Below are 11,412 nucleotides of genomic sequence, written 5' to 3' on the forward strand. Positions count from 1 at the left end.
TAATTTCAAAGTAAGTCCAATAAATACACAAAATCACAGGACTGAGCATGGAGCATTGTTTCACTTCATGTCCTCCAGCCTTTAGGACACATTAAGGAAAGACATGATTCCAGGATTCCCATTAGAAAGACTGCCCTGAGGCACCTGCTGGGACAGCCAAATTGCAGCTGTTGATGCTGCCCCCAAGCTGCTTGGATGAAGAAGAAGATTCCGGAGGTCTCTTCTCTTCTGTCCCTCACCCAGAAGAGAAGGTGGGGGGAGAAAGGTGAGAGAAGACAGGAAGGAGGAGGGAGGGAGGGAGAGAGGAGGGGAGAGGTAGGGAGACGGGGGGGGCACGGGGGGAGAGAGGAGGGGGAGGGAGGGAGAGGGGAGGGGGGAGGGAGGAAGAGAGGAAGGGAGAGGGAGGGAGGAGGGGCATGTTCCATCCACCAAGACAGCTGCACTGCAGAGAGAATGGAGGGTGTGTTGCCTCTCAGGACAGCAAGTTCATGCTGTTTATAACTGTTAGCATAAACAGTGACCAGCTGAGGACAGACTTGGCTTCCATGGAATTCACAGATTCCAGTCATTAAAAATCCCTTCTGAGTTTTCATCTGGAAAACTTTGCAAATGTATTTAGGGACAAGAGGCAGAAGATGAAGCCAACACAATTGGGCTCAAACCGCCGTCCTTTTCCTTCTCTCTGCATCCAGGACCCGCCCTGAGCCCCTGAGTGTGAGGACCCAGAGCTGCCCAGCCCAAGGGCGCGGCCCCTGACCAGAGGAGGGAGCTGCACAGGGGGGACCCCAGCACGTGGATGGCAGGATCTGTGCTATCTCAGTCCCAGGGTCCCAAGCAGAGAAGGTCTGGGGTTCCCAGCTGAAGCTTTGCTGTCTCCTCTGTCACCAAAGTCCAGAAGGACTGAGTGGGACCAACGCCGGACCTGCCGGTTCCTCGGTGGCTGCCAATGTGGCCCTCAGGTTGCGGGTGAGACCCTCTAGGGGAGCCCAGACAGCAGCGAGAATCACAGGCAGGAGTGCTCCAGGGGCCCCAAAACACAAGTGCAGCCTGAGGAAGGCAGTGCCCGCTCACATCCCCGTCCAGGCTTGTGTGCCACACTCGAGAGGCACACGGCACCAGAATATGGTGCTTTAAGTGGCTTTGTGGGGTGTAGGAACACAAAGTGGGGCCTCGAGTGGCTCAGAAGTCACTCCCACCAGCCCGCGGGGACCCGGGCGGCCCCTCTGGACGTGACTGGCGTCTCTCCAGGGCAGGCTCCAAAGTCCCGCGGAGGAGGTGAGCGTAGGTCTTGCTCTGACCTGAGGAAGGCCCCTGACAAGTATCCTGAACATGCAGCCACACAGCTGACTGACTCATCTGAAGGGACCTGCTGAGCCATGAGCCAGGGATGGCTGGAGAGAACTCGACTAACACACGATCCCTGCCCAGGCGCCCACGTGGGGCTCCCACGAGAAAACTACGGAAGCTGTGAAGACGGAGGTGTGCATGGGGCTGGGAGAACCCAGGGAGGAGCCGCAATGGGGACAGGGAGGGACAGAGGGCTGGGCCCCACAAGCAAACGAGGGAGGCCCTCAGTGCCATGAAGTCCCCCTGCACCCACCGCTGCAGGCCTGGCTGGCAGCACGACCTTGGCTGCGGGGGCCCAGGAGCACGTGTGTTTGGCAGGAGCTGCCCTCCTGGAGCCACACTATGGGTACCATCATTTTACAGGCAGGTACCTGATATCAATGATGACAATCAACCATGCCACCCTGAATTACAGCCATGTCCTCAGCGGGTCACTATTTACGCTGACAATTACAAAGAGCTTGAACTCGCTGTTCCAAGAGGCAACAAGCCCTTCATTATCACGGCAGCAAGCCTCTGTGCGGCCCTCCGCCTCCGCCGCTTCCCGTCGGGGCAACCTGAAGTCCCATGACGGTGACTCAGAGCCAGCCCAGTAGCTTCAGTGCAGGAAAAATCACAAAATCTCAAACACATCCTAAACATGGGCAGCTGGTAGGAGCTGATTCCTAAATTAAACCTGTTCGGAGGCTTTCTGGGCTAGCACAGCTCTGAACACAGGCTTGCGCTTTCTGCTCCCTGTGAAGGGCTGGGCTCTGCCATTCTGCAGGCTCCGCTAGGTGGAGTCCGCATTGTGGCCTCGGTGGCCTGTGCCAGACAGTGTGACCGTCGCCCGCAGTGAACACTCGGCACAGCAGAGCAGGCTTGGGGAAGAAGAGAAAGTGACCTCTAAGCCTGCAGAAGACGCTAAGCCACGCATGGCCTCACGCGCACTGTGTGTCAACCACGGCCTAAGCAGGAAACAGTTCTTAATAGTTCCAGTAAATGCAAAGGCCGCCCTGGAAAACTGCGTGAACCTTTTTGACTCACAGGTGGAGAGCCACTGCCTGACACACAAAGGTAAAGAATTAACCTGAAACTGCATATTATAAAACTTATTTTGAAATGATGGTACTTAATTTAAAAGACTCCCAAAGAATACTGCATTAGAAAGTGACAGAGTGAAACTGTGAGGCTGACCACAGGAGTCCCTGGAAATTTCACCAAATGTTGTGTCAAAACTGGGAAACAGAAGAACCGCACCTGACGAAACATTCGATTAATCACTCGAGTCCTCCCCACATACGAAGCTATGTTAAAAAGTGTTCCCAGAAGGTAAAGTGAGCAGGAGGGCTGTGAACACATAAAGAAAGAGCCACTTCATCCACGGACCACAACAAAAGAAACGCTAACGAGTGCCGACGACACGCTGGAGTCCAGGACTTCGGGCGCTGCTGTGAAGGTGACACTCAGGGTCCCACTGTCCAGATGGGAGGCCAGGGTGGAAACACCAGGGAGCCTGTCTCAGGGTGCAGAGCCAGTGAACGGTGGTTCATACTGGGCCAATCCCAGCTGCCAGGCTTTGGGGCTCCTGGGGACAGAATCCTGTTGACTTCACTCTGGGGTGCGAGAGGTGGCAGCATCCCCCAAAGGCATCTGGAGAAGTGGTGTTACCCTCCATCCCGTCCCCCGCGCTACCCTCCGTCCCCTGTCCCCAGGTTGCTCACCATCCTCCTCACCTCCAGGCCCCTCTTCCTGTCCTCCCTCATTTTCCTGTTCACCCAGAGCACGTCACATGACTCTTCCCTTTTCAAGAGGCTCAGCTGCACCCAGAGGCATTCCAGCCTATTCGGGATGGGACACACACCCTGAGGAAATGCCAGCACAGGGCCAGAAGGGCCTGAGACCCTCTCACTGTTGCCCAGGAAGGATGAAACAGCCCACGGTCATGCTGCTTGTCAGGCAGGATGAAAACTTCTGTTTCCAAAATGTTCTTTTCACTAGAACTGTTCAGACCATTCGTGAACGAATCAGTTAAATACCAACAAGGGCTATTCCCACTTATTCTCTGGCTAAAGTTTTCCACCCATCAGCAACCACACTCCTAGGACTTCTCCCTAACGAAGTATCAGCGCCTTTTACCTTTTAGGAAAACCTCTTTCTCTCCAGCTTTGTCTTCCTTCCATAAAAGGTGCCTCTGACTGCCTCACTCGCCGTACCAGCATTTCACTCGGCTACAGAGGAAAATCTGCATGGGGCTCAGAGGTGGTTGGTCCCCGCATGGGCAGCAGCTCTGTGACATCCTCTGAGGAGCCTGGCCCAGGCCTGCCCCACAGGCCAAGACTCTGGCTTCTGGCACTTGGGTCCCCAAAGCTGCTTTCCCTCCAGGCATCATGCCCCAGGCAAGACGGCCGGACAAGGGCTCAGGGCTGCTGTGGGTCAAGAAAGCCTCCCGACACCTCCCACTCCAGGAACCCCCATCAGCATCCCAGCATCTGGACCTGTGTCACCAGCCGCTCCGCCGTACAAGAGAATTGGATGTTCAGCTGGGTGTGCTGCTTCCCTAAACAAAGTAGGGTGTTGTTACTGAGGAAAAAGGAAAAAGCTGGCATCTTCTTGGCAACCCCGTGACATCCAGCCACCGGTTTTCACCACCCCAGAGATGTCCACCCAGGGCAGATAGTGTCTTCAACCGAGCGTCACTGACCCAGAAGTGCAGTAATTAGTACACTTTCACCAGAGTCACCCACTCCTTCACCTTTACACCCAAGAAAAACATGTTTGCCAGGCAAATTAGATGTCTGGGAGGTGTAAGGAAACCCCAAGCCTGCTTTAAGCCTCAGACTTTTGAGACAGTTGAGGGCCGTGCACACAAGAGCAAGGCTGCACCCGAAAGCTCTGCTCCTGCCGGACGTCATGGAAAGACTGCACGGCTCAGCCACAGGGACCCTTCCAGGACTTCACCAGAGGGACCTCCGTGGCACACACAACGACATGCACTTTGTTCAGCCTCGAACAGACCACGCCCTCGTTCCAGGGTCGGTGATCCACCTCCTGCCATCACCTCACCGAGGGTCTGCGTCTGCATCTGTCATAACTTTGCTGTTTTACCCGGGTACTAAAATGCAGCATCGGAATGCTTAAAGGTCTTTAAGTACCAACATTCTGGGTGCAGTTCTTGGCACTTTAATGTGGTCACTCGATGCGGGCCTCACAATTCTGAGGTAGCTCATACCTTTCCTACCTAACCAAGGAAGAAACAGAGGTATGGAAGGTCTAGCTCCAAAGGAGCAGGTTAGTATTCAAACCAGTGATCTTCGTCACAAGCTGACCTACCTCTCAGGCTGAGATAAGGTTCAAAATTAACCAGGTAGAACAGTGTTCCATAAATCAGCTGGAAATGGTCCTTGTGGATGGGCCTGTAGTTATTCCCTGAAGAACAAGACCATTCGCCCAAAAATCCACCTGTGTCACACTCAAATGTTTACATATCCAATTATTTTTAAAATACTCCAATCAAGCATGTTTACAGCCATTTAGAGCCATATAGATTGTCTGCTTTGCTGACAATCAACCCAAGACCTCTGTCAGCAAAGGTCACGGTGCCAGGTCCAGAGAAGGTGGGACAGAGACACAAACAGGAACCGCTCCATCCCTGGGAGCCTCGCTCTGATGGGCCCGCGAGGACATGTCACAGACCGCGGGGCACAGGCAGACGGCAGGCCAGGAGAAGGGGCTGTGCTGCCGGGAGGCAGTGCTTCGAGCTCTAATGGATGGAACCTGCTAACCAGCGAAGGTGGAGAGAGGGCACCCGTCTGAGAGGATGAAGAGGCAGCAAAGCACAGCTGGCCTCGAGGAACCGGAAGCCACAGAGATATCAGGCTGGGTGCTGCTATCTGCCGGCCACTGGCTGGGGGACTGTACTGGGCCTGGAGGGACATCCCTGACACTCTCCACCGGATGCCAGGGGCACCCCCAGCCCCAGGTGAGAACCACGGATCCCATGGTGAATGAGGCCAGCCTGTGGGCTGTGGGCCTGGGACAGCTCTGCACAGCTGAATAGAAAAGTTGGGTTCTATTTTTTGGGGCTTTGTTGACGCCAAGGGTTGGTCACTGCTGTCCGTCAGGAAGTGATTTGATGATAGATTAGAGAAGGGGCTGCCAAGGCCAGCGGGGCACTCGCTGCCTGGGTCCAAGGAAAAGGAAATGAAGGCTGGCGATGTGACAGTGTGGGGGAGCACAGAGGGAAGGAACTGGTGGAGACACAGGGCTGGCCCTGCCCAGGGCTATGAGCAGGTACCCGGGGGTCGTCCTATTTATTCTTCTCACGGCACCAAGAGGCAGCTGTGAGGATCCCTCTCCTGAGGACAGAACTTCTCCAGAACCACACAGCGAGGATCCACAGAACCAAGATCCGGGCCAGCTCCACATCGGGTGATCTTGACCCCTCACCCATGGTCCTTAGACAGGGATCAGAGCCCCCTGGACACACAGACGCTCCCAGGAACTGCAGGAAGGGGAAGCAGAAGCCTCAGACCAGCGGCAGAACCCAGGGTTTCTGCCCTCCAGGTCACATGGGGACCAGCCACTGCACAGGTGAACACACGGTGCTTTAACCCGCGCTGGGGAAAGGAGCCCTCGCTCTCAGGGTGGAGACCGCAGCTCGATCGGGCCGGCCTCCCTGCTGGGCACAGCCTGAGCCACAGGACCAAGGCCAGAGAGGATTACCAAGGTTCACCTGGCCCAGCTTCCGGCAGCCCCCAACTAGGCCACAACCCTCACCTGAACAGCCCGGTCCATCATCAAGCCCCACCCTCTTCTGCCAGCCCTGCCCCCACAAGGCCCCGCCTCTCGCATGCAAGCCCCGCCCCCAAGGCCCAGCTTGCCTGCAGCCCCGCCCCACTGGCTCCACCCCATCTCCTGCAAGCCCCATACTCAAGGCCCAGCTCACCTGCATCCCCACCTACTAACCTTCACTCCTCACCTGCAAAGAGCCACCCCTCACTAAGCTCCTCCCATCACTTGCACAGCCCCGCCCAACATAGCACGCCCTTCTAGAAACCCTAGACACACTAGGGTTTCTGCCGCCAAACCTGATGATTCTCTGAGTGTGAGCACGAAGACTCAGTGTCCTGATCTGTTCAGTCAGGTTTTGCCATCAAATAGTTTGCTCTAAACTTCTGCAGAATCTTTCAGTTTTCTGAGCCATTTGGGCTTCAAAATTATAAAGAAGAAATTGTGGACCTATACTTACTTGGGTTTATATTAAAATGGATTCATTTGTTTTTTGTTTTGTTATTTGCTTAAACCTTTTCCATTTTTTTTTTTTTTTTAGTATAGTAACTAAAAATGACAACACTTCACATATTTGGCCAGCTGCTGGCTCTGTGCTATGCTTGATGTTGTAGCAAATGTAAAAGATAAACAGCTTACTGTCTAGAAAGACTGATGTGGCTGTGACTGGAGGCACATGGTGGATGCCATGCAGAGGGCCAAGGACAAGGGCGGGAGGAGGAGTGGGAGCTGCTGCTGCTTGGGGGAGAGGGAAGAGCTGGAGAGGGTGGTGTGAGAAAGCAGCTGCCTCTGGGCAGGGCTCCAGCAAGGGAGCCAGGGAAGCGACTAGGGGGTTCCAGGCAATGTCCAGGCATGGGTGTCCTGACAACAGACTTAGTGCATTTGTGAAATCTTGCAAAGGCCGGGCAGACACCTGGGTTTATAGTACTGGCTACTATTAATAAGGGCCTCACCCAGAGTGGTAGATTCTTCTCCTTTGTTTTTCAAATTGTATAGAAATGTACTTGTTTTTGAGACTGGGACTCACCCTGTCACCCAGGCTGGAGTGCGGTGACATGATCTTGGCTCACTGCACCCTCAAACTCCTGGGCTCAAGCGATCCTCTCACCTCAGTATCCCAAGTAACTGGGACAAGGTGCCACCACGCCTGGCTCATTTTGTGTGTGTGTGTGTGTGTGTGTGTGTGTGTGTAGGTGTAGGTGTAGGTGGAAACTTTGTTGTCTAGGCTGGTCTCAAACTCCTGAGTTCAAGTAATCCTATTGTCTTGTGTATTAGTCTAATCTCAGACTGCTATGAAGAAATACCCAAGACTGGGTAATTTATAATGAATGAGCTAAAAAAATTAATTGACTCACAATTCTGCATGGCTGGGGAGGCCTCAGGAAACTTACAATCATGGTGGAAGGCACCTCTTCACAGGGTGGTATGGAAGAGAATGACAAGTGAAGGGGGAAGCCCCTTATAAAACCATCACATCTCATGAGAACATACTCACTGTCATGAGAATAACATGGGGGAACCGCCCTCATGATTCAATTACCTCCTACCAGGTCCCTCCTACAACATGTGGAGATTATGGGAACTACAATTCAAGATGAGATTTGGGTGGGGATGTGGCCAACCCATATCACCTTGGCCTTCCAAAGTGCTGGGATTAAAGGTGTGAGCCGCTGTGTCCAGCCATAGAAACTTATGATAAGTCACGTTTCTTGTTTGAGAAATAGCTACCATGAATGCTATTATTAAAGCTATATATTATTAGAAAGCAGACATCTCACTGTATCTGCTGATTTTAAATGCATTGATCATCTGATACAAAGTACAGTAAGCTTGGAAACAAGTAATTTAACAGTGGTACATGATGCAGGTCATAGTGGGCCGCTTTATGCATGACTGTTGGATGGCAGGCTCCCTAGATTGGGCTGAGGAGACCCGAGGTCTCACCTCTGCCAGTGACTTGCTGTGTGTGCTTGGCCAGGTGATGAAAGGAGCTGGGCACATTCCTCAGCCCCGGGCTCAAAACTCCCTGAGCCCAGTACAAACACATCCCATCCTCCCATCCCACCACATATCGCCATATATCTCTCAAACTCCCTGAGCCCAGTATAAACACCACCTGGAAAGTCTCCGATAAGGAGACGGCCGTTCAAGGTTTTACTGGAAGCACGGGAATCAAAAGAATTCCTTTGTTCCCCTGTAACTCTCGGGCTATAAAAAGCAAACGCTCGCATTGTTCGGGGCCCTCTTGTATGCTGTGGAATGGAGGGACCAGGTTCGAACTTGTAGTAAAGATCCTTGCCGCTTGGCTTTGACTCTGGACTCTGGTGGTCTTCTTTGGGGAACAAACAGTCTGGGCATAACAGTGACTCATGGCACCTGGACGGAGGGGGTGGCAAGTGGTGTGGTGATCACAGGGATGTGGTATGTGATTGCGGGAGAGGGCTGGGCCGGCTGGTCTGACTGGAAGAGAAGACAGTTTCTTTCATACCAAAGAGTATGGACACTTACCAGGAGGCTTGCCTAAGGTAGGAGAAGATCTTCCACCCTGCCCCAGGAGTGGGGAGTCTCATCTTTTCGGGGGGCATTTCTATCCTCCCAGCCCCTCCAGCTGTTCTGGAAGCCCCAGCTTAGTGCTTACAGCTACCACCGAGAATCCATCCCAAACTAGGAGGAGCAAATACTGATCCTGGACTCTCCCCGCTGTCGCCGACTAGCCCACTCCAGCATTGCCCCTCCTGCAGGCCCGTGCTTTGCACTACAGGAGATTATATGCACATAAACAGGAGGCACACAGCCGATGTTGGAAGGGGTGCTGTGTTACTGAGGTGCAGTACACAAAAGCAGGAGGCACTCAGCAGGTGTTGGAAAGGGTGCTGTGTTACTTAGGTGCAGCACAGTACCGTGGGAAGGGCAGACACCAGGGCGAATCCTGGCTCTGATTCGGGCAGCTTGTTTCATCACCCTGAGCCTCAGTTGTTTCATCTGTAAATGAGGATGAGAATACCTCCGTCACAGGATTCTATGTGACATGATTAGAAAATGCCTAGCCAAAAAAGAATAAAAAATTAAAAAATAAAAAAATGGAAAATACCTAGCCAGTAATAAGCACTCAAAAATATACATATATATACACACATTCTCATTTGCCTTCTTTAGGTCTTTCTTTCCTTGTTTGTAGGATAAGGGACTTGGACAGGATGGTTCTGTTCTCTCCAGCTCTGAAATACTGGCTTCCCGGCATCATCTAATTTCAGGCAGAAAATCCAGTTTTCTCAGTGTGTCGAAGATCACCATTTCACAGGCTATTTCGTCTACGTTTAACTGCTCGTGTTTTTCTGGTTAACTCAGGTGACATCTGTTCCCGAGCCATTCCTGATGGCCATGAAGCTCAGCCACGATGACACAAGAGCCAGGTATTTACACCTGGCCAGAGAAGACAGGAATAATCTGTTCAGGTATGTCGTGCATTTTAAGAACATGGTTTTGAAAGTTTTATTTAAATCAAGGATGTCCAATCTTTTGGCTTCCCTGTGCCACATTAGGAGAACAACTGTCTTAGGCCACACACTAAATACACTAACACTAAGGACAGTTGATGAGCTAAAAAAAAATAAATAAATAGAGGACCTCAATGTTTTAAGAAAGTGTAGGGATTGTGTTGGGATGCATTCCAAGCCATCCTGAGCATGCGGACTGCAGGCTGTGGGTTAGACTAGCTTGGTTTAAAGCACTGACTGTATGTTACGTGGTTTAAATATCATCTCACTAGTATTTTTATTGACAGAGCATCTTGAAAAATAAGGAAAAGCTTACACGGACTTACAATCTCATCAAAATACAATGTTATAGTCTGAATCAATTATTTACATTAGAGTTGGGAAACCCTGTGTTGGAGGATTGTGGTGTCAGAATGATAACTTCTAGTAGCCTGAGGTGATGATGCATCTGGGAACTGTGTCCGCAGCACTAAGATGAACGTTTTGTATTCTAGTCATTCTCCTTCCCTAGCGTTCTGTTCCTCCCCATTCCTGGCCTTCTGTTCCTTATTCGTCCCCCTTCCCTGGCGTGCCGTTCCTTCTTCCCTAGCGTGCAGTTCAGCACCACTCCCATGGACAGCACCGGTGTTCCTCACATTCTTGAGCATACCGTCCTTTGTGGGTCTCGGAAATATCCGTGCAGAGACCCTTTCTTCAAAATGTTGAACCGGCCCCTCTCCACGTTCATGAACGCCTTCACAGGTAAGACCAGCATCCTGAACGGAAAACCGTGTTTGCGTTTGCCAGGCGCACCCACTGGAATTCAGTTAGTTTCTGAGAAGGGATGACAGGAGTGGGCAATTCATGTTCTAGAAAAAGTTTTACCTCTCTCTACTTGAAGGACGTTAGAAATTTCATTCTTCAGGAAAGCCACATGGTAGCGAGATTATAAAAACTGGCATTTGAATAAAACGTACGTGAACTTTTCCTAGAAAGGTTCAAAACAATTTTCTCTTGGGGATATCATTACAATGCCAGGCCTCCAGAGTTACCACTAACATTGATGTTTGACTTTTAGTAAGACTGACGCTAGTGGATAGGGTGACGATGAACAGTGCACTCTGTGAAGGAGTGACATCGAAGAGCAAGTTAAATCCACGCTCTTACAGAATGAGGTCATCTTTGTAGACGTGTGAAAGTCTCTGGAGACACTTGAGAGAGTTTAGATGTTCACTGAAGAAAGCCCTGGTGCCCGTCCAGTGCAGATCCTGAGATGGGATGGGAAAGCCGGCACTCAGGGTGATGAGCTGGGACAGCTGCTGAGGTCGGAGGCCAGAGCATGGAGCCACTGCCCCATCTCAAGAATAGCTACAACTTACTGTCCTAGGACAAAGGGGAAATGAGGCTTGAGATTCAATAATTTTAGTAGAAATCTGTTAAATTTTACAATTTCACTTTTCCTTTGTACCCAGCTAGTGATTATACTCTGGATCCATTTTCCACACAAAATCCCAAGGACTATCAGAATCTCCTCTCAGTGTATTTGGATGCCACCTTTTTCCCAGGTTTACGTGAGCTGGATTTCTGGTATGTCATGAGTGATTAACTAGTTGATACAGACTTTAGTATTTGAGTCACTGTCCGCTTATAATTATTTGTCCTCAGGCAGGAAGGATGGCGGCTGGAACATGAGAACTCCAGCGACCCCCAGATGCCCTTGGTCTTTAAAGGAGTCATCTTTAATGAGATGAAGGGAGGGTTTGTAAGTTTTCTTTTTTATGTTGTGTTCAGCTTACCTTACCCATGTACCGTATCATGA

At 51.4% G+C, this 11,412-nt stretch overlaps 1 protein-coding gene and 1 pseudogene across 1 annotated transcript; one reads left to right on the top strand and one right to left on the bottom strand.

Annotated features, from left to right (window-relative positions):
• Positions 1-811: 811 nt before the first annotated feature.
• LOC139355608 (uncharacterized) lies at positions 812-5,013 on the bottom strand (annotated as a pseudogene).
• A 133-nt stretch (positions 5,014-5,146) lies between these two features.
• Positions 5,147-11,199, top strand: LOC139355609 (presequence protease, mitochondrial-like). The gene is made up of 4 exons (XM_071067443.1): positions 5,147-5,308; positions 9,466-9,572; positions 10,204-10,355; positions 11,066-11,199. Exons 1-4 carry the CDS (start codon positions 5,147-5,149, stop codon positions 11,197-11,199), a joined length of 555 nt encoding a protein of 184 aa, XP_070923544.1.
• Positions 11,200-11,412: the final 213 nt, after the last annotated feature.

This window comes from Macaca nemestrina, chromosome 8 (assembly GCF_043159975.1).
Source record: "Macaca nemestrina isolate mMacNem1 chromosome 8, mMacNem.hap1, whole genome shotgun sequence".
NCBI classification, from domain to species: domain Eukaryota; kingdom Metazoa; phylum Chordata; class Mammalia; order Primates; family Cercopithecidae; genus Macaca; species Macaca nemestrina.

Coding starts and splice junctions, on each gene's coding strand:
- LOC139355609 (XM_071067443.1), top strand. CDS start 5,147: ATGAAGAGGCAGCAAAGCACAGCTGGCCTCGAGGAACCGGAAGCCACA. Junction 5,309..9,465: donor AGGGGCACCCCCAGCCCCAG/GTGAGAACCACG, acceptor TGGTTAACTCAG/GTGACATCTGTTCCCGAGCC. Junction 10,356..11,065: donor GTTCATGAACGCCTTCACAG/GTAAGACCAGCA, acceptor CTTTGTACCCAG/CTAGTGATTATACTCTGGAT.